The 24,188-nt window shown below is 36.1% G+C and overlaps 2 protein-coding genes across 11 annotated transcripts in view; both read right to left on the bottom strand.

The window, feature by feature from the left end:
- LOC119257792 (pro-neuregulin-1, membrane-bound isoform) overlaps positions 1-24,188 on the bottom strand; it is a 209,372-nt gene that overhangs the window by 100,523 nt on the left and 84,661 nt on the right. For 5 of the 10 annotated variants that reach the window (XM_037526016.2, XM_037526015.2, XM_037526017.2 and 2 more), the window contains exon 1: positions 10,908-11,733. The exons of the other annotated variants lie outside the window; for them this stretch is intronic. In XM_037526016.2, coding sequence (XP_037381913.1) covers positions 10,908-11,574 — 667 coding nt within the window. In that variant the 5' untranslated portion in view covers positions 11,575-11,733. Of the gene's footprint in view, positions 1-10,907; positions 11,734-24,188 lie in introns of those variants that run through there. 10 annotated transcript variants of the gene reach the window in all.
- On the bottom strand, positions 11,788-12,351 carry LOC129146771 (uncharacterized). Its single transcript, XM_054700852.1, has one exon. The coding sequence runs from the start codon at positions 12,077-12,079 to the stop codon at positions 11,894-11,896; it is 186 nt and encodes a 61-aa protein (XP_054556827.1). The 5' UTR covers positions 12,080-12,351; the 3' UTR covers positions 11,788-11,893.

Genomic DNA, 24,188 nt, shown 5'->3' with positions numbered 1-24,188 from the left:
GGTCCACATGCATGTGGGAGATAGTGAGGGGTGATTGGTGTTAAGCTAGTTGAGAAGTTTGGGGTCCTGTTGTGGTAGGACTTTCGATAGCAGGGAAAAATTTATGAGCTACTATGTGTTTTCCAGCTATTGGCTGTGGTGTGCTTGAGAAATGAAAATGACATAAGTTCTATTTTATAAATCATAAGATTTCACAAATGGAATTTATACTAGAGCCAGTAAAGTACATTCACTAACCTTGTAAAGTTCCTATGTTAAAAAAATAATTTCCTACTATGCACTGTGATCAATGTCTAAAGATTTATTACACCCATCTTATAATATATGAAAGGAATAACAAGTAAACAAAATATCCGGGAATAAATTCAGGCCCTCTAAATCTAAGCACCAAGAGAACTAAATATTTATTCTTTGTCTTCATCTGTCATTTATTCTCCTCCTGAACTCTGCTGACTAGAACTCTGCAAGAATCAAGTTTGATAATCAAAATAACCTCACAAAAACTTACGCATTTTCTCAAAGAGAGAACCTCATCAAAGCCATTTTATCTAAATGTTTCACCAACTTAAAATTTGATTTATGAATCCCATAGGGGATAAGAACCATAAATTAAAAAAAAAAACATGTAAAACTATTTCATTAATACACATGGATTGCAAAGTGGCTTGATCACTGAAAGCATGAAATACATAAAAGTGCCATAAAAGTTTTATGGTTCTATATATTATCTGGCAAGAAGTTTAACATCTTTGAGCTTGTTTTTCTGGGCTAAAAAAATAGATTTGGTTTAAATTATCTTTCTGATGCCTTAAAGTTCTGAAATTCTAATTGTGATTATACAATAACCAATACATATTCAAAATATCTATCAGCCTGAGGTTAGTTCTCCTAATGTAATTCAATATGTCCTAATGAGATCACAGAATTAAAGAAAGTTATAACACATCCCACTACTATCTCAAGATATCACATCACCCAACACTGGTGCTATATTCAATAAACGCCAATTAACAAGTAGTATAGAGCATTAGAAGATTTTGATTCAAATGTATAAAATTAAAATATCAAAGTGGCAAATGATTTGCTATTTAGAAAATTCAACAATTTGGAACAACTGATTTCCCTAGGAGTTTGAAAAACCTAAGACTACATTGATTGCAGTGTTTTTAGGTAAAATCTACTGAGGAAGCAGGGAACATACAGACCATGATTGTGTATAGACCATGATTCTGTACATGTACAGGCCATGATTCTGTTCTAGAAAACAGATCAACAAAAATTACAGATCCATAGACATGTGAAGCTGAACTTCCAAGGCAAGAGTTAATTTAGATATCTGTGTTATCACTGAAGTGGAAACATGACAAGATTGATATAGTTCTTTTATGTCACATTTTAGTTTTCACTGTAAATTGAAGTTTTCACATATTTCACATTACTTTTGCTCTTCTTTTTGAAAAATCACAAGTTGCTTTATGGGAAAAACTTAAATCCAGTTGCTTTAAGGATTACAGTGAGGAGATATCAGAGCTGTAACACTGAATGCTGCCACTAATCATTCTTAAGATTTGCTTTGTAGGCAATACTTAGCATCATGTAACAATCAATGGTTAGTGATGCCTTTTGTTCCCAGAAGAGCCAGCAATTATGACCCAGGAAGTTCCACCAAGGGATTACAAACAAAAGCTAACAAGAGTTCAATTCTACTGTTCTTAGATCATTCCATTTATTTATGGGGCTTTTATTGCTGTGACACCAACATATTTCATAAAACAAATACTTCCTGTTACTTAGCAAAGGAAGAGGCAACAATGAAAGTCATCAAGCTAATCGTGGTCAGTCTGTGGTTAAGGTCTCACTCACTCTCTTCCCCCAACCTATCTAGTAAGAAACCACAGGTCTGGGCCATCTGCTGCATAACCACTGACGACACAGGTTTTGAAATGGCATGGGAGAACCAAGAGCAGCATGCAGTAAGACCACTGAAGAAGAAATAAAGTATGAGGAGCAGAGTAAAGAGAAAAGTATCTGTAGGAGAGCAAGTGAGAAAGTAATAAGGGAAGGTGGTTCAGGGAAAGCTGAAGAAATAAAATTACATCAACATCCTACACCAACCTAGGTAACAAAATTAAGACTTGTGAGTTCCAGTGTCATTTGCTTGTCTATTAATTCAGTTTTCTTTTTAGTTGCAACTCTCACTGTCTTCAGTGATGTTCTCATCTTCTTTCCCAATGCATATGAATATATGGACATTTGGTTTACTTTTAAATTATGAGATTTTTTTTTAATTATGAAATTTTAAGATAAAATGAGTTATGGAAAAGACTTATTAGAGAATTGCAATTGTACTAAATTCTGTACTAACTTTAGCTTAAAAGAGAGTTCAAAATTTCCCCTTTGGTTGGGAAAACAGCACCTAAAGACGCTCACATTTCACAAAACCCATAGAAATAACAATATACATAAAAAATTTTTACAAGCTAAATTGAATGTAGAAGTTATTTTAATTTTGTTCATATATATATATACACATATATATAACTATCTACACATTACATCCTGTATAAAAGAGAAATGATTTGATTAAATCAAATAAACTCAATTCAAATAAACAAGTGCATATCACTGAAAAGTATAGTAAATCAAGTCTTGACACTCTGTATTATTGATGAGGAATAAAAAATGCTTCACTTTAGGAAGCATTTTATTGTATTTCAACAAATTTTATTGGGTCTATCAGCTTATTTCCACTGTATAGTCAGAAAAATCCTACAGTCAGGTAAAATCCACACTAGATGGTTATCAAGTATTTTCCCCAAAGAAGTGGCTGCCTCATTGCTCCAATATTGATTTAGAGTTCAATTTCTGCAGCAAATCTATTACACTTGAATTAATAAGAATCAAAATGACCAAAGCATATTTCCTGCTCTACCTTAAAGAATAAATATAAAACATATATTATACATTTGTGTAGATGACAAGCTTACAAAGTATATCTCTGTGCAAGAAAAATCATTTAGTGTGCAAAAAAAATTTAAAAATATTAAAAAAAATCAAAGTCCCCTAAGTGTATATCCAGAACAGCAGCGCTTTTTTTTCTTTTTTGTATGATTGTAAACAATAATCCAGCTAGCAAGATTCCTTTTTTTTTTAAGTTCATTGCAACAGAATCTCCAGTACATATTTGAGGTGTAATTACTCTCCACTCCTATGACAATTTTGTTTTCTCTTCTACTTTTTATAGGCCTCTAAAAATCAGATGTGGGACCTAGAGCTTTGTATTTTTCTTTCCAAGTTTACTGATATATAAAATTTTCCTTCACAATTTAAATGATTTTATTTACCCATACTTAGTTATTAATAATCAAATCATTTCTTTTTTATACAGGATGTAATGTGTAGATAGTTATATATATGTGTATATATATACATATATGAGAACAAAATTAAACTAACTTCTACATTCAATTTAGCTTTTAAAAATATTTTATGTATATTGTTATTTCTATGGGTTTTGTGAAATGCTAAATTCACCTTAATACCCATCTTTTGGATCTGGAAATGTCCATCTGAAACAATGAGGAGTTAGGTGATCACAATTTTCTTTCAGATCAAGAATGATTCATGATCTTCTCAGCAGTATATTGAAACTGTGTGGATTCCTTTTTGTTACCCTTATTTTCTCACAGAGGGTCCATCCTTGATAAGACAATGTTAATAACCACCTGTCGTTCTAACAAACCATTATCAGTCTACCTACAAGCCCCTCACACCATGATTTCTGAACATTACCCAAAGAGTAATAATCTCTGTATCCTAGTCAATTTTTACAGGGGAAAAAAAACTCCTTTTATAGCACTAAGGCTCATGAAATTACTAAAGTTCTATATCATTCTAAGAGATAACAAAGTAATTCACCAGTAAAGATTCCCTACAATTTACTCCCAAGAATGTTAACTTTTATGAATCCATGTATAAATGAATCCTGATAGATAAAAGAAGGAAGTTAATATTTCTTAAGTTGTGTCTTTATATCAGATTTTTTTTTTTTTCACAGAGTAACTTATTTAGTCCTCAACAATCTCATGAGTTTAGGGTATTGACATCCCCATTCGTTTGGATGGAACACTAAATCTCAGTTGAAGTGATTTGCTGGAGGTCAAATTGCTTCTAAGTTGTTGAGCAAGGAATTGATGTCAAATTCCCAGTATATTTCTACTTCATTCTGTCCCTCTTCAATTCTTACCTTACCATTAAGTTATTCAGAGGCCTCCCCCAACTTTTAAACATTGTTTAAAAAAGCCATCCTGTCAAGATCAAAGGAGGAAAAGAATAAAGCAAGGATGGGTGTCAAAATAGAAAGAAAGAGAAATTGATAATGGCTTCTTATTTATAATATTTTAGGCCTAGGATTTGGTGTTTCCCAATATCTCACTTTATTCTTAAACAGTGTCATGTTTGAATTCTTCCACTAAGAAGAAACAAAATTCCCTCTAAATAAGTTGCACATTTCATTTGAGATAACTGAGAGCTGAAAATTGTCCCAGTATTATATTGTTGGGAGAAGTTTGTCCAACTTCCAAAGGGGTGCCCTATACTGATGAAAATTGTGGAGGGAAATTCTCTTCTCTAAGTAAAGATATCTGTGATTTAATTATTACTAATTAAAATTTGAATAATAAACAGGAAAATCAAAGTCATTTAAACTAAGGTAATATATACTATTTGAATACTAATGTGAAAACCAATTTGGAGAAATAAATCAGGGAGCAGTGAAGAAAAAGACCATTTCAGTTTTAGTCTCAGTTTGCCACTAAATTAGCTATAATCACCTTAAACAAATGATTTGACTTTTCAAGATCTGAATTTCCTCACTTGGGAAGTTACTCAGATAATTCCTACAAAAGTTGGAGATAAGATTCTATGATTATAGAATAAGAATTACATTGTTCTGAAATAACCTTGAATGCTTATACACACACACACACTCACACACTCCACATGGCAGACAACACACACTGCAATTTACTGCAGTAAAGACTGCAACATGGTTTCAGGTACTGAACATTAACTATTTATTTCTGTTCAATAACTCTTCATGTGGCTGGTAAAAGAACCCAAGTTCTTTCTGAGAACTAAGTAACGTTGCTAGATTCTAACCTTTCTCTAGACAGTGAAACTAAAAATCCTTGATAATATTTTAATATCCTTGTTTTATAAGCCAAAACAATAAAAAGAAAATATGACCAAAAAATAAAAACAAAACTGCTTGCAGCTATCAGCTTTCTGGAATCTGAAAATAATCTTACAATCTTTACCTGCTAGAATTATGTATATATTTCCCTTTAAGGCAGTGCTGTAAAAGGACAATATAGATGTAACTTTTCTAACTACTCCAGGGGTTTGCTTACATAGTGCCATAAAGGACAGATATGAATCACTTAAAGTCATCCAGCTTGTTGGAAGCAAAGATATGACTGGAACCACTTTAAGATAAAGGACATTGCTGGGCAAGTATTCAGCAGATAGAGAAGAGGAAAGTCCTAGAGGAAGTACAAGTGTGGAAGTACAAGTGAGGAAATACAAATGTGAATAAAAGACGGTAAAGAGAAGAAATGTTGAGTTCAGAGAGTATATATACAGCAAAGTGAAGAAGTACCTCAAATTGAGTTCTGCAACTAAATTCATAAAATCCATTTAAAATTTAAGCTCTATGATTGCCAGGACTCTAGTCTTTTTCATTGTCTTATAGATGGTCTAGAAGACTGCCTGACACAAAGCAGATACTTAATATATATTCATTGAATGGAAGAAACAAAATCAGAGAAGAAATGGAAACACTGACTTGAAGCAAAAATAACAGAAATGGAAACGTGAGCATAAAAGCAGACCTTGTAGATTACGGTTTAACAGAAGATTAATAGATTGAGTGAACAAGAGTTGTATTCCTAGTTCTTAGAGCTTCTAGCTTGATTTCATAATTATTTATGCCTTAGTTTCTCAATCTACAAATGATGTCTTCCTTCATGTTTTAAAAGATAGCTCTGAGGTGTTATTTATTTTTATTTTTATTTTTGCATAGAAGAACTGGGGTATAGGCCAGGGATGAGAGGATTCACCAAAGACAGAGTGGGGGGATGAACAGGTAGATTTATTGAAATTCACTGCTGAGGGGAACAGCAAGAGAGACAGGAGAAGTCTGCTATGCCCTGTGGGTTAGCTCCCTGGCCTGGAACTGATCTCAGGCCATAGCTGTGATAGTGCTGAGTTAACCCCTAAGCCACCAGGGAGGCCCACTCTGAGGTGTTATCTAGAAAAAAAAGTGAAGGGGGAAGAATAAAGATGTAAAGTTTGAGACAATGGTTTTCTGGCAATGCAGAAAAGCTGATTTGTACTCACCAAAATTTTAATTTTGGCAGTATGAACTCTACATGCCTGACTGTATCCCGTTTGAATTCCCTAGCTGTCTGTCATGTGCCACTTAGAGTACCAGCTGAGAAATTGGCATAGAACATACTAAGATAAAAGTGAGAGATAAAAAAGAGGGACAGAAGTTTGAATGATTGTAACAATAACAAATCAGTATAATGTTCACATGTCAGGGACATGTTTTCCTATGTATCTTTGTAATATAGGCAAATACAGTCAGTACTAAAATGTAATGAAGTTATATGGTGGGGGGGAAGAGGAGAAGATGTTATCTTAGAATGCAATGAAATATTGATACAAAAAAAGTCAAATGGCATAACTAGAAAAATAAGGAAGATTCAGTGTAACTGAGAGGGTGGGAAGAGAGAGGAAGGGAGTAACTGATCTGGGTATCACACAGGAGTGAAGAGAAACAGTTTATGTGCAGAAAGGAGAGGCAGACAGCACCTGTTGCATGTTAGGCAGGAGTTCATTCTAGAGAAGCCAAACTGTTTTCAAGAGCAAGCTTAACAGTGTACAAAGGACCAAAGTAAAAGGAACAAGACCACCACTCTGGAAAATTTAATAAGAAAGAAATAAAAAGGTGAAAAGAAAATTCAATTTTAGTAGTATGAAGTTGACATGTGTGACCAGTGTTCCCACCTGAAGTGCTCACCTAACTGTCAGATGTCAGTTAAGCCACCTGAGTTAGTGTCCAGCTCTAACTCTCTGAAACAGGGAAAGATGAGAGGAAAAATCAGCACAGTATGGCTTTAAATTCTGGCAAACAGGACACTACTCTGTTTTTAACTAATTTGGACTTCAAACCTGTCAGAGTTTTATGAATTTAAATTAAAGAATTTCCCTAACTCAAAATATCTGCGTGTCCTTATCAGTAAATTTATAAAATCACTTGGCTCAAATTGGGTATCTTTCCATTTCTTCCAGTTTTTAATGTCTTAGGCTTTAATTAAGTATGGCTAGAACGACAAAAGTTCTTTTAAAATAACTCTGAAATACCCTCGAGTGGAGTTTTAAGGAATTAGAAAAATCTAGTAGGCCTAAAATGAATATTGCTTTTAAACTGAAGGGAGGCAATCCTTTGGTATATTCAATTAGGTATGTTGAGCTTTATTAAATGGTCTTGAATCACATCATCACTGGGGTGACAATAGATAAAACAAAGCAAAATAAATGGGGCCTAAGATGAAAATATGAACACATTCTTGAATGCAAGAGTCTGTTGTCAAGCAGGTTCTCCCATCCAGGAATATATTTTCTTTCAAGATGACACTGTAGTTTCCTGACTATAATTTAATTAATCAGCCCTTTTATAGTAATCATAATTTGCAATCTCCCAGAATTAGTTCTTCCCATATAGAACAGGGCAAGAAAAATTTAAAAGCCCAGACAAAAAGTCCACAAAATAATGGTTCAAGTATAATGTGAATCTATGAAAAAATGAAACATATAATCATGGCTGTGTCACAATTGTTGTAGTAGGAACCCACTAACCACACAGAGAAAAATATTAGAATAAATATATAGGTATATATAGATGAATGTATATAAACACATACACATTATGTGTATTATACACATAGATGTTTTAAAATTCCAGGCGTAGATTTAAAAGCTATATATATATATATATATATATATTATATATATATAATATATATATGCATAGGTTAATATAGTAAAAACTCGAAATTACATTGCCTTATAAAAAACATACCCATTTTAGGACATCTGACATAGCCACTATACCTACAGACAACTTAAAATGTTTTATTTTGCCTTCTATTATAATAAAGGTGAAGAATGTTTTAACTTTAAAAGCATCAGTGAAGGAGTCATTCCAGTAGTTATAGAATAAAACCCTGATACTACTAAGTAGATGGGTTTGGGGAGTAACACAGCAGACACAATTACTGGGATTGTCTCTCTTCCACTCTCTGCAGGCTCCAGAATAAAGAAGAATCAATTAGCCCTCAACAGAGTATGACCTTGAAGGCTACTGCTCTGTGCATAATATGCTGAATATGCTGAGACAGAGAGAAAAGGAAGAATAAAGTCCTGAAGCCACTGAAGAGCATGTTTCAGATATGATAATGTCCTTTTAAAATATGTCACTTTAGCTTAGCTCATGACAAAATCCAAAAACATACACGATGAAAGGACAGCTCTGGTTCTTTCTGTGACTAAGCAACATTTTCTTAGTTGAAGAAAAAAAAAAGTGAAAGAACATAATTTAAAATTTTTTAATTTATTTGATATCCTTCATTTCATAGCTATAAGCTTTTTTGAACAAAAACAACCACTTATGAGTGTCTGAAAGCAAAGCTCTCTGGACCAGTCCCTCTCTAAAATTAACAAAGGGAGTCCTGCTCAGGACCCTCTCCTGGTGGTAAAGTGTTAACCAAGTGTCTACCCCTAACTTTTCAGGAGAAAGCCACTTCCCAGACTGCTTTTCCAGGCTTATCTCCAGCGCACTCAGAAGCTGCAGCTGTGTGTCTGGCCAGAACTGGCCAGTAGCAATGCTTTTAGGCAGCCGTAAATCTTGTTCACTCAATGCAAATGCCACAAAAATCAATGCCCTGGCTAGGAAAAAAGACAAGAAAAGAAAAACGATATGGATCGTATCATCTATTACAATACGTAGAAGAATTTACCTTAAACAATAATCTCTCAAAATATCACAAGATACTCTTTGACATGGTCCTACACCAGAACATGTCTTGTTTTCCTCAGATGAGCAAAATTATAGAATTTAGTTGAAGAGTTTTTCAAAGGGTCTCCTACCTTTTTCTGGACAAACAAATCTACCCAGGCACATTTTAATTAGAGAATTAAGTTTAAAATGATAAAGACAAAGTAACCTTGTCTTCATGGTGAATTTTGCTTCTCTTTGCAGGATCTGTACTTGCTTTTTATAGCCTGTCATTTCATCTGGGTATTATTTCCCGGTCACTTTGCCAGGTGGGAAGAGGCAGCCAATGCAGTGATGTCTGTCAGATCTTTAATGATGCTTCAGGGATTTGATAAAGATACAAAGCAGTGTCTGCAGAAAGGAGGTTATTCCCTAATTACACCTGAAAAACAAGCCTCTCTTTTTAAAAAATCTTTGCCACTAAAACTGGTGTGTATGAAATGATACTGAATCACAAACACACATGAACTTTTTCTGGGTTTCTTTCTATAATACACGACTCTGCCTTATATCAAACATAATGTCTGGAAAAGATAGTCTTTATTCTTCATTACCAGGAAAACAGAAACAGTATTTCATCACAGAATTGCTTCCCCTGGATGTGCCCTTAATTTTAAGAGATTTTAAATATTATTAAGTAACAAATTCTCTGATATTTTACTTTTTTTCTAAGGAAATAGTCATCAATGGCAAAAAGTAAGTGACGACAGAGAGAAGAATAAATTAGAAACATGTTCTTTTAAAAAGCTAGCAAAAACTCTTCCCTTCTATATGGATGTTTAGAATAATCTGGGTCTGACCTGTAATGGTTTCATCCTTGTCCACTTTCCTTTATAAAGCACTGATGACCCAGTCCACACAGCGCTACATTGTTCTGTATTGTTTTAAGAGCGTGGGCACTCCTACCTCACAGGTTATTAAACTGGGCTGCTGCAGTCTGACGGGCAAAAATGACACATGTCTTTAAAAAACGATGTACCTCACTAATGGATCATGTACTTTTTAATGACTGCCAAAGAAACTATTTAAGCATTTGATTATAGTAGACAAGACTCATTTGGGAAAAGCCTTTCATGCGAAATTGTACCGTGTCCTGACCAAAATAAAGCTGCTCCTCCTAAGTCTCAGTACCCGATACTACAATCTGGGCAGGACAGCAAGAGTCAGTTGCTAATGAGAGATGAGCACTGTGACTGCCTCAAGACTTGATGCAGTATCAGGAAAAATCAATTAAAATACAAATGTGGGGAGAAGGGGGTGAAAGTGCAGGGAAAAAAGGATAGCAGGCAGATCGGGGCTGCTGGAAGGCGGAGGGTAACAAAAAGGGGAGAGAGATGACAGGCAGTCTACCACGGGTAAGAGAAAGACACAAAATCACATTCATTGCTATATGGAGTCACATTTATAACAGAAAAAATAAAGGCTGATCTGATGTTTTATTTTTTAAAAGTGTTAGAAATAACTGGATTTAACTTAAATTCAAGAATGACTCACAGAAGCTAAAGTTTTGAGTCTCCCACCTCTGACTTAACGATCTGGCTAGAGGGAGCTGCTGTTAGGACACTGATTCATACCAGCAGTTTACAAGATCTTTTTACTCATCTCTTCGATGCCACCCTGCGCATCCCAGTCACGTGATAAGCTTCAACAAAACCATGCAATTAAAATGCAAGCAGGAAAGGAAACCCTTCGTGCTCTAGAGAACATCTTTTAGGACCTCAAGCCCACCCCTTTTCCTTATCATCAACATTTCTCTCTCTCTCTCTCTCTCTCTCTCTCTACTTACAAAGTTTAGGAGCAGTTTGGAGATTAGTTTCTGTTGTTTGTGGCTGAGTTGCTGACTTGGGTGTTCTCACCTCAGGGTTCCGAGTAGGTGAAGGGAAGGATGGTGCAGTGGATGGCAAAAAAGAAAAAGCAAAAACACGATTCTTCGGGGTTGGTGGTACTGAAGGTTCAGAGGACACAACAGAATTGTCAACTTGCACTGTAACTTGAACCTCAGTTTCAGATTGAGCCCTAGAGACAGGTGAAGTGTGTGCCTCAGATGATACCCACACAGCTGAGGCAGCAGTTGGATCAAGAGAAATAACAGGGTCCTGGCCTAACCCCCCAGGGTCAAGGTGAGTAGGAGAGTCATACTCAAATATCTTGTCCACAAATACCCACTTGAGGCCGGCAATGCAGAGGCAGAGGCTGACCAGACAGGCCAGAATGGGGACAATGCAGATTTTCTCCGAGTTGAGGCAACCTCTCAGGCGCTCTGCTTCCAGGCACACACAGCAGGGAGCCGCCAGGCCCACAAGTCCAGGGGTTCTCCCATCTTCAGTCTGGGTTTCTGGCATGTCTTCTGCCACTGGAAGCCCATCAAGAGATGGGTCTGTACTCAGCTGAGTGGAGGGGCTGGAGGACCTCTCCGCAGCTCCCTCAGACATGTCTGGGGAATAGATCTCCATCGGCTCACCTCCAGAAGGCCTGGCCTCTCTCACGGTCCATTACCATGCAGAGCCCCCCCCAACCAAATGATACAGCATCTTACAGGGGGAAATCGATAAGTCATCCAAGTCCAAGGCCATTATCAAAAGCAAGAGGAGTTCAGGAAGAAGGCAGGAAAAAACGCCTCTAGCAACTACCAAAAAAAAAAAAAAAAGTATATTGTAATTCTTTACTGTTGTTTCTGGGCCACTTTTGCAGTTCTTTTAAATGCTTCTCCAAACCATCCCGGCTGGTCAAGAGGATGGGGCCAAAATAGAAGCCGAGCTGACTGATGGTGGATTAAGTAAACCAGTAGCCCAAACTGAAAGGCATGTTTCTCACCTCTAGCATCTGAAGCTGCTGTCTGCTTAGATGAAGAAAACAACTGTCATGCAGGAGAAGTAAAAGCAAAAGCAGGACCAGCGGCGGCGGCGGCAGCAGCAGTGGCGGCGGGAGTAGAGGCAGCAGTGACAGTAGCAACAGCATCCTGTTGTGTTAACGCGACGGCTGAAAGAGGCTGAATCATTACAGAGCAGCAGGTGCCTGCCCTCCGAGCATCACTGCAAACAGTACCATCACAGAGGGGATCTGAAGGCAAGAGTGCAGCCAAGAGGGGCGGTGACTCCCCTCCCTGCCCTGCCTCCACCCCCACCCCCAACCACTCCTCTTTGTCCTTCTTGAGCGCTCATTGACTTTCTTCCTCTGCAGCTCTTGGCTTCTTCACAGTCTTTCTTTCCACTCCTCATCCAAAGATATCTCTCTCTCTCTCTCTCTCTCTCTCTCTCTCTCTCTCTCTCTCTCTCACTCTCTCTCTCTCTTCCCTTCCCCAACTCCCAACCCCCACTATAGCCACACTCTAGAGCTGCCGGCTGGTCTGAGTAAAATCAGTATACCCAGCATCACAGGACTGCCAGTGACTTCCTATTTTATCCAATTAGAAGGAATAAAGGCCATCAAATCAAAGAGAAGCAGGCAGACACCAGTTAAGCTTAGTCCTCATGGCCCCCACCCCCTTCTTCCCTTTCTCTTTTTCTTTCTGAAAAAGCTGCCTGAGTTTTCCACCCCCACCTTGCTTGTTTTTAGTCTTGCTGGCTCTCTTTTCCTTCACCCACTGTTGGGTCAGAAAAAGCCAGCGATCGATGCTAGCAATCTAACAAAGCTGGGATGGGGCGGGGGAGGTAGGTGGGACCTTATGGGTTGGACCTGAGGCTTGGCAAAGTCTGATATCTGATTCCTCCCTGGAGAGGTAAGCTTTTCAACAGCAATTTCTCCCTGCCTGCTGCTGAGAGATAGCATTCCTGCCTTAGACCTCTAATAAGTTTGACTCACCAAGAGGACTGTTATTACCTGATTTTCAACCAAGAGAATATTTTTTCTAACCATGGACAGCTCTGCCTTCAGCCTTTTTTGCAAGAAGTGGGTAAGACATTGTAATGCCCAGTGCCAAGTGCTGAGTGGATGCTGGAGGAGTGGGGGTGGTGTGGGGAGGGGACAGAGGTTCATATTCCCCATTCTGGTCTCCTTTAAATTTCCATTCCCCCACCCACCCACAGCAGTCCTAGACTGAGGTCAAGCTAATAAGAAAAACTGGTAAGAAACAGAGCTACGAGATGAGCCAAGGTACTAGTTCTTCATTATGAAATTAGCCTTCATGGTGACTCCACACTGCGGAGGCTGAATTCCCCGGACGCTGTAATATATACCACATGTCCTCAGCTATAACCGCACTGCAAGTATTAAAAAGAGTTTTGTATAGAGCTTGCCTTTTGGGTTAGGTTTCAGTAGCTTTACCTTACAGATCCTTTGAATGCTGATTTTTCCCCTCTTCAGCAGTCTTTAAAATACCGGAATAAAGGCACTGTCCTTAATAAGGAGCACGGACTCCCCTGAACCTCCAGTTCACTGCATTTTAGCACACAGTGCAGGCACCTGAACCCTTAATCCATGCTTTACTGTGACTGGACACCCAAATGGTATCCAAGGAACCATTTTGTTCACCTGTGTCAATGGGAGTCTTAAAAACTCTTTAAATCTACACTGCATGCCATTATATGAATTCCAGAAGCAATAAAATTCAGAGTTTGTCATGAGAAAATCTGTCGTAATCATATTATGTTCTGTAAAGCACAATTTCCACTGTTTTGAAATATTTTTAAGCTTTATGTGTGCATGAGATAAGAATATCATTTTCTACAAAATGAAATTAGTCTATAATTATAAGTGTGCAAACAGTATTGCTACCTTAAAATGTAACAAAAGAACCTTACAAATTCTAAACCAGTTTGCATAATTTTAATTATGATTTTGAAAAGGTTGTGACAAAGTGAGTTATCCTTAATTTCACCTCTCTAATCCTGCACTTGCACACTGGGAACTAGAATTTTAAAATGATTCCTACGCCTACTTCCTAGCATTAACTATTTGTTTATAAAGCTGTGAGAGTTTTCTTAAAGATTCTAGGAATAGACATGAAATTTCATATTGTAGAAAATCTATACTGAAGCATTTACAATATCCAAACTGAGAGATATTATGATTTTAATAATCAACATGTTTAAATATTAAAAAAAAACAAGGTCAGCAAGTAAATATGCCAAATGAAGTGAATTTATAATGTCTTCAAAGGTTACCCAGTTTAAATATGTAGCACTTAACACCTCAATTCTGCACTCAAATGTAATAAATTGGCATTTTGTTCAAGACCAAGGTCATGAAAATTTCAAAACCAAAATGGGCTTCAGGTAACTGTATGTCAGGCAGGTATAGTTAGGAAAAGTGATCCTTAACCTGCACCAATAAGAACCACTCACTTCACTTTAGTCATTAATAAGAATCATATTAAGTAGACAAAGAAATTACTGGACACTGCACTGTCATATTAGATTCTAACACTTACAAAGGAAAGCAATATATAACACAAAGACTAGGACAAACACATCAGAGACAGAATCCTTTGGGCTGCTACAGTTTTCTTTCTCCTGGACTACACAAATCAGAGTGGTTGTGTATGCGCTATGCCTGGAGATGTATTCCATGAATCCTGGGGCATGATGTTGCTAAGGTCACCTTGCAAAGAGCATTCTATGAAGTTTTTCCCACCAAAATGGAAGGCAGAAGTAATTGCAGAAAGGGAGTAGAATACGAAGTATATACAAGGAATTCTACCCTTGGGACTATGAGTCAGAAGTAGCCTTTGTCCCCTCATCAAATTCTCTAAAGCAATCAAGAAACGAAGAAGGGTAGTGTGACTGCCTCTATGTAAGGAAATTAGCAAGGACATATCACTTTAACCCTTTAGATTCCAACCCCCAAATCCCAGAAACACCCATATTACCATTTCCTATAAAATATGTAAAAGATACTTTTTTATTATCTTTTCAGAACCATACTACTACTCCCTTCATTATAATAAAAGCTTCAACTATGTGCCAAGCACTAAGCTAGTTGTTAACACATCATTTCACATCTTCACTGATCCTTTACAGTATGTATTATCTTGAAAATGAAAAAAAAAAAAAAAAAACAGATTTGGGCAACTTAGGCAGCTTAGCCATGTACACACAGCCATTAAGCACAGGCTCAAGTTTTCAACACAGGTCTGACGTGCTATTTCTACTAATAAACACTGCTGCTCTTTTTTCACCAAAAGAATGCATCTGATTATGTACTGTATACCTGTCACTTCAGTAGGAGAATAAGTGGACCAGAAAGTGTAAAAATGAAATAGGCATTAATGAAATTGGTAAACAAACTAAAAGTTGCCTAGTTTCTAAAATAAAAGAACTTACAAAATTTTGCCTAGTGATTTTCAGGAGTTATAAAAATCATACAGAAGCCATTTACATATTATCTACTTATAGTTTAGTGTCCCAGTTCCAGGATTTTCTTTGGGAAGCTATTTCAGTTATGCATTGAAACAAATTGCCTTAAAATAGCTTAAAATGTAACCATTGTATTATATCTCACTAGTGCAGGATTACTGGGTTCAGCTGAGTGGTTCATCTGCTCCATTTGGTATTAGCTGGGGCTGCAATCAGCTGGAGTGCAACTGGGCTGAAACAGCCAAGATGGCTCACACACATGACTGTTCATCCCAGATGTCAGCTGGGAACTATGCTGGGTGGGGCTGGTGCACCAACATGTATGTGACCTGCCCATGTGGCTGGGCTTTTTACAGCATGGCGTCTGAGTTTTGAGAGCAGGCATCTCAAGAGGGAGGACACAGAAGCTGTCAGTTTTCCTAAAGACTGACACTGCAAACCACAAATTGTTTGCACAGCATCCTATTGGTTAAGCAGTCACAGTGCCCACTGAGATTCAAGGACAGGGGAAATTAATCTTAATGCAGGGAATGACAAAGAATTTGCAGCCACAATTAATCCATCACAGAATGTAAGGAAGTAAATGCCAGTAACTCAACCAGGGTCAAGAGGAGACACAGCAATATACAATGGACTTTGGCAGAACAAAGTCAGAATACACTTGTGTTTCTGATCCACTTTAATAATAGTCTAGCTTCCTTTTAAACTAGTGTCAATGAAGAAAAAAAATCCTGTTACAGCACCCAATAAAAAAATACACAAATTCATCTGATATTTTGATACAAGGTAGGTTTTTAGCTTTGTATTAACTTTATTTATTTTATTATGAGAAGTATTTAGCATAGCTCCAGCAAATGAAAAAGGATGGTAAATGTCATTTTGATTTTGACCATATTACCCAGATTTACTTTTTCTTTTACATTTTTTTCTATATTTTGGCTATTTTACTTTGAAAACATTATCCATCAAATAGTTTATCCTGGATCCTAAAGTTTATGACTGAAAAAGTAGAATTTATGTTTTCATCTAATACTGTTGTTTTTTCATCTAATTTACTGTTGCTATCTAATACCATGATGACAGCAGTAATTTGATTTTTGGATTACGATCTTTGGAGATGACAATGTATAAATGATAATGATTTATTTCCTAATGAATTCTGACATCATGGATTTTTCAAAAGAAAGCTTCAGGGTTAAATTACCTAAAAGCAATGCTCCCTCCCAGGAGAAGGAGCTCCTTCCCTCCGAAGAACCTGCTCACTACTTCCCACCTAAATAAAAACTGTCCTGGCTCAAGTCTCAGCTCTTCCACGGGATTGTCATGCTTCCAAGTCACTCACCCAGCAATTCTTAATTAGACCATTACTGGAACACATCTCCACAATGTTGTTATTATTTAATTATATCATGTATGTGGTACTGTGAAGAATACAATTTCTTTGAAGGTCAGGTCTAACAGTATCTCCCTGCCCCAACCCTAAAGCTGTAGTATTCAGCCAACACTTACATTTCTTTTGGTTTTATTTTCAATTGAAATTGAATTACACAGATTATGGTATTTTTAATGAATTAACAGACTTTTTCATACCCATCTATCTAAAACAGCCTCTCTGTTCCCTTTCATTTTTTTCAATTATTTAATATCCAGTTTAGATATATCCTTATTAATTTTTCTGATTATTCACAAATGTACCTTACTTATATGAATTTACCTTGTTCTTGTAAAGTTCTGTGACCCTACTGTATCTAACTTTTAACCACCACCAATTATTTCAGGAATGGAAAATTTGGAATAAACCAATATTTAACTTTTTTAATTTTTAATTTTTTTATTTTTTCATAGGGGGTTAGGTCAGAGGTGTAGGGGGTATGAGGATTCACCAGAGACAGCATGGGAAGAAGAACAGGTAGATCTACTGAAATACACTGCTAAGGGGAGCAGCAGATGAGACAGCAGAGGTCTGCTGCGCCATATGTGGTTCAGCTCCCTGGCTTGGGATTGAACTCAGGCCATAGTGGTAAACAGTGCTAAGACTTAAGCCCTATGCAACCAGGGAAGCACAATATTTAACTTTTTCATATAATTTTTTTTTCTTTTTAGCTAAACAGGAGAGTTTTCTTAGGACAAAGTAAATAAACTGTTTGATGTTCTACATTATTCATAATGCTCAATAGATGAGATGAAACTCACTTTACCTTACTGGGCAGATTATTTTCTTTTCTCCTTGAGGGTGAGAAAAGACTGATATACTTTATTTTTATGCAGTGAAAAATTTTTCACAGAAGGCAGTTTGACTTAGTTTTTAAAGTTTCGTGAAATGCTGAATCAAATATTTGATATTGACCATGGTTCTGTGTTTTCCTTTTGTAACAAGATAATCAATTTTCTCTGGCACATTTTGTTCATTATGAGTTTAGATCCTTTATAGCTCAAGATACAGCAAATGATCTCAAAGATGAGGGTGTGAGAAGTTTATATAGGAAGATATGTTTATTAACTGTGATAGTTATAATGAGATTTTCTTTGACAGAACTTATTAATTTCTCACTCTCCATAAGTAAATCATTAGTTATGTACAAACACAGTTTATATTCATTTCAATTTTACAAGTCACTTTTCTTTAAACAATTGGACCTGTTTTGAAACTTGGTGGTGATGGTAGTTGCACAACATTGTAATAAATGCCACTGAATTGTTCACTTTAAAGTGGTTAGTTTTCTTATTTCCAACTCAATAAAAATAAATTACACTGGACACTCATAGTTTCAGCTTCTTCAACATTTAATTTTAAAAGGAAAACATATTATATATATATGACCAGTTTTACTAGTGGACTGCACTAAAATAATGAGACTCTGTTATGCACAGTTTACCCTTTTTTTCCTACAAAATCTCAATATTTCACATGACATTAAATCCCTGACAATTATTAATAAACTATGAACTCTGAATTGATGTTGATGAGGCAGTACTGTACCCGAAGGAACTCAAAGGCACAAATATACAATAAACTGATATGACATTGAGACTTTCAATTAAAAGAGAAGTTTTATGAGAAAATGAGGAAAGAATTGTAGCTCAATTTCATTTTATATATTAAAATATTACCTCTGGATGGGGGCAAAGAGAAAAAAAATCATTTCCAATTATTTTCCTCATTCCCTTTTCCCTATTTAGAATGTAGTAGAAATATAAGCAAAGGATGAGGGACATTGGCAATTGTTCAGACACATCTGTATCTTCTTCAGTTTCCTTTAAAATGAAAAGTGTGACAAACTAACAAGCATAATGTGAGTTCCATAAGAGCAAAGTGGACATAAGCTCTCATGTCCACTTTTACAACTATACCCCTACTACCCAGAACATATCTGGCATATAGAAGGTACCCAATATGTTTTGGTTGAATGAGTACATCAACATGGAAACTATACTAAAGAAGGAGGAATAAATTATGAGAAATTTTACTTAAGTTTTCTTCAATACATGTTTACTCCAGATAGCCATATTATGTGAATAAATGCAAATAACATTAAATTGCTCATGTGTATGTATGTTGTGATGGAAAGAAGAAAAACCAAAAGGAAAGTTATCTTTATAATGAATGCTCTGATGTTATATGAATGGAAGGCCAGGCATAGTGTTTACTAGAGTTATAGATATATGTTGTATTAGTTACCCTGAATAAATGTCTTTCCTCTATTTCATTAATAGTCAATATTAAGTTCAGGGCAGAGAAGTACAGCTAAGAGAGAATTTCTATTTGTTTTACCTTTAAGTCTTGTGGTAAATGTAACAAAAATACAAGCAATAAGCTGAATTTTTAAGTGCATGTGCATGTATAATCTTATTTAAAAGAAATATAAAGGTACAAGATTTTGACAATGAAAGTGAATCTGATTCATATTTAGGTAAGCTGTTTGTTTAGAGTTCAGGTGCTTGTCAGTAAATTCGAATAACTGGTCCCTGAATCAATCTAGAAATGTAGTGTGTGGCACAACATATCACGTCTATAGATTTTTTAGAAATTCATTAACATATTTTTTAAATCTTCTGTTCTAAATAGAAACTGTAGAACATGAGATGACCCACATGGGAAGGCAGTTATAAATTACTTATAAGAGGATCCCATCTAATCAAAGCACTGAGACATCATAAAAGTCATGTATAAAAACCTCACAATTGGGCCTCCCGAGTGGCGCAGCAGGTTGAGCACAGCGCTGTGAAGCTGTCCACAGCCTCTGTAGCACGTGTTTGATCCCCGGACGGCCAGAGAGATACCCACATGGCACGGCAGACCTCTCCTGTCTCACCCGCTGCTCCCCTCAGCAGTGTTTTTGGTCCGTCTGCCTATTCTGCTCCCTGCTCTGTCTTGTGAATCCTTTCACCCTCCCATGTCTCTGGCCTGTACCCCAGTTCCTGTATGAATAAATGAATCTTAAAAAAAACACCTTACAATTTACTCAGAATAAATGACTCTTGAGGAAAGAAATTATCAGGAATGTTCTTTCAAATACAGCCCAAACATTTATATCTGAAAGTTCAGCCAGAGGAAATATCTCACCATATACATTTTTTCTTTGAATTTACCCAGTTCTCTCTCATTGTTGCTGACCAAAATGAAAAAATAACATTGCAGCAAAGTGGAAAAAGAGAAGGAATAAAAATATATGCAGTTTCCCGAACCGATTTGGCATTCCAAGTGAGTCACCTAACTGGCAAAATAAGGTCACAAGCCTTATGATGCGCACAGAAGCAGAAGCATTCCATTTAAAATGAAATGCCAGCCTCATACTTTTTTTTGCTGTTTTTCAGTCAAAGGTGAAAACTTTTTTCTGCATTGCTATGACTTTTATCACTTTAAAAATACAAATTTGAAAGTCAAAACTATCTTGTGATTTGATCCACAACGCAAAACTTTGTAACATAAACCACACACTATGTTGCTAAAGGAATATTTAAGAATGACTGTCTTTTCTATCTCCTTTCTTTTTAGCTCAGACATTATCTGGCATGAAAGGACTAAGGCTTAATGCAAAGATCAACTGTAATTTCAATAATAATTAGATTTAAATTTTTCATTAACTGAAGGTAGGAGCTAGAATGGTCCTTACCCACTAATTTTATTTTCTAGAAGAAGATAAAGGTCCCAGGAGATAAAAATAACATACATGGAATCACAACAAAATTAATTTCAGAGTCAAGACTAGAATTTGGGTTTATCACTCCTCCCCTTTCAGCTCATTTCTACAAAGGAAAGCTCTTTAGTTACATATAGACTCATTAAGTCTAGTGGACAGTTTAGATTTTCTGCCACCAATGCCATGAGTTATGTCTATAGAAATGTCTCACTTTGACCTTTAACTGTGACTGTTTCTACTGAAAAGTTTAATATTTGCATGACCAATTTTGGTCACCATTCCACTGAATATTCAGACTCTTTTTCTGGAAGCTACTCAGGAACTGGTACTAACATTTTCATTCTGTTTTCAACAGCATTTCATCACACTGTGAAGACACATATTGTATGAGCTGTAGAGCCCACCGATTTTCACTGAGAACAAGATGGAGATAAGAAATTAGCTGACAGGGCCTCCCTGGTGGCGCAAGGGATCTGCCTGACATAACTGCAATAGTTCAAATATGCATAATATCAAGGACTGCCAATATCTGACAGTGATAAGATGGGGCTATGTCCACTCAGCTTAGCAACTGGGGCAAGTGGAGGAGTGATTGTCAGGAATAGGAAAAAGAATGCTGCTGAGGACTGAGCTATACTCTGAAATTTGATGACCAGAAAATACCAGGTCCAAATATGATGACTCATTCCAGAGAAACCCATATTCTATTTGTTGACATAATCATTAATCTACATATTCCTTTAAAAAATGTAGTAAAACATATAGATCATGCATACTGAGATTTTTAAAGTAAAATGCCCTCACATGCACAACTTAATGAGCCTGCATTAAAAAATAAAAAGTTGAAAGATGCATAAATGGATATTTTATATTTTATAAAGCTAATACAGCAAAATGTTAACTTAAAATCTAGATAATGCATGTAAGTTTATTTACCATACAATTCATTCTCCTTTACTGTATGTATAACAACTGCATAATAAAATGCTGGAAAAAAAATTAACAGACGTTTTCATGACTGTTAATGTCCATTGTATATGACAAGAGATCCCACCTTGATATACTGCTGGAAGTTTTATTATAAAAAGCCTTTAGCCTATGTCAAACAAACAGAATAAAATACAAATTCCACATTCAGTAAATTGGCTACTTCCCTTACTCCACTGAGCCTTCACTCCCCCTCCCACCTTCCCTAACCACTTTTACTTTTAGGAATTCATTTGTAAGATTAACTTCAAAATTATGTCAAGAATACAATATTCATATAAATTGAACCATTATCTCATGACAATGAGATATTTCTGTATGGCCTACCATTAGTTGCTGCAAAAAAAAAATCTGAGAGTTTTCCTAACCCTTCCCCCATTCCATTTATTTATTGATACTATGCTGTATGGTATAGCTCAATCACTAGGGAATTGGAACACCTATGAATTACATGACTAGAGAAATTATTAAATATACTCTACTGACAAAATCAGAAGGGTTAGACAGCTACATTCTGTTGGGGGAAAATACACAATATTCCCATCCTGAACATACCTTTTTCAGTGGCCAACTGGTCAGCTAACACTACATGGCCAAAGGCTCTGGTGTGTAGGTTGAGCCGGGTGAGCTGTATTTCTCAACCAGTTATGCATACAGATATTTCATAAAACTATTAAATATTTATGATGCAGTACAAAGTCCCTCTAAAAGCATCTGAATATAACTAAATCATGTCACTGACAGCAAGAGGCACGCAGAGCAATTTGACCTAGGAGGAAGAGTACTTCTTTACATATCACTGCAATGCAGAGAGTTTCAACCATATGCTCCTTTCTGCCCCCACTACCTCCCATACTAAGGAAAGGCTTAACTTAAATGATTTGAGAGGCTTTTTAGACAAGCTTCTCGAATGAAACATAAATCTTTCGAAATGTTTCTCAAAAATTCTTCCCTGAGAGATTTGCCATGACTCTGTCACTGGAGGTCAGACAAATAACCCATCCTCAGGTTAAGTCCCCTTAACCCTAGGTTAAATACCTGGATTTAGTTCAATCTCTTCTTTTATCATATCCTTCTAAATGTCTACCACTGCAGTCTACTACTGACTGATATCAAAGGTATCATGTATAACCAGATCCCCCTCATTCTTCCCTTTTGTTCACAAAAAGATACAAAGAAAAAAATTTTGGATGGGCATATCAAAAGCTAAATTATTGTTCATGAATTGTACCCTTAAAGCAAAGAGTCTATTGATATAATCACTACTATTCAAGCAATTTACAATTTACTTAATTAAGCATTTGGGGATGTAAACAAAAAAACCAACAAATAAATCAGAGAGAGGTCATTGGGTAATAAATGAAGGTAATAAATAAATGAAAGCACAATGAAAAGTAAAATATTTTTAGTCATTTCAGGCTCAAAGCTAACTGTACTCCTGGAGATGATTTTAAAAATAACCTATGGATAGCAAAAGTGTGTTAAATGGGTACAAAATCATTATTTTTATGATACACCAGCAGTCAAAAAAACAGGAGTAAAAGCATGAGTTGTCCAACTCAAAATGAAATGATATTACTGTAATTCAGCCAACATATAGGGATAAATTAGGAAATTTGCTGTTCAGCATTTAAACTAACTTACTTTCATAGACTGGCAGGTGAAAAATGAAAAACCTCAGGATGACCTGGTTCTCAAAAGCAGTAGATTTCAGATTTTAAAATTACCATATAATATATAATGAAAAGAACTAACATTACTAAACACCCTAGATACATGTTAATTTATCTAAATGTCTATCTATGCATCCATCCAAGAGACATTTACTAAGTGGCTACTTATGTTTCAGGCATTTTCCTGGGGCTTATAGATTTGGCAACTGGAATAAAAAAGAAGTTCCATCCTACAGTCTCTTTTCTCTGAAGTAGCAAGTGAGGTTATCTGCCAAGAGTGCGGGCATGATTCAAATTTTATGAGTTGTAAGGTCTGAGTCACCTTGGAAAATAGAAGACTGAGAAAAACAGAAGCAGGTCAGATATATATATATATATATATATATATATATATATATATCTCACACATACACACACACATACATATACATATCACACAAGAATGACATAGGAGCAGAGAGGAGGGAGAGCAGAGAACAAGAACAAATATGAGAATGAGAATGTGTATGTTCACGTTCATATTACAATTTCCACTTTGGAGAGATTACTTGTCAGATTAGCACACTTATTCCCAACACCAGAATTTAATTTACATGATCCATTTAATAAAGCCATGTGACTTAACTCTGGTCATGATGAAACCAAACCAAGTCATTAAATGATGTTGCCAATAAGGACATAAATCAAAAAACTTTATAAACAGTGTGATGCCCCTCGTTTCATATGCCCTCTAAGGTAAACAAGGTGAGGTTATATGTGCCATAACCTCAAAGTTTAGCAGGGGAATTCCATTTCTATCTTTCAGTTTTATTAAGAAATTGATTCATTATTTGAAAACATCATGCCACTGCAAGTCAAAAATTATTCAATTCCCACCAGCAATATAAAAGGTTCTATTTTTCCCACAGTCTCACCAGCACTTGTTGCTTCTCCCTCTCTTTTTTTTAATATGTGCCATTCTCACATGTGCAAG

Source organism: Talpa occidentalis, unplaced genomic scaffold, assembly GCF_014898055.3.
Source record: "Talpa occidentalis isolate TD23 unplaced genomic scaffold, MPIMG_talOcc4v2.1 talOcc4.4, whole genome shotgun sequence".
NCBI lineage: Eukaryota > Metazoa > Chordata > Mammalia > Eulipotyphla > Talpidae > Talpa > Talpa occidentalis.
The sequence above is the reverse complement of the archived record's forward strand: the minus strand, read 5'-3'. Positions and strand labels throughout refer to the sequence as shown.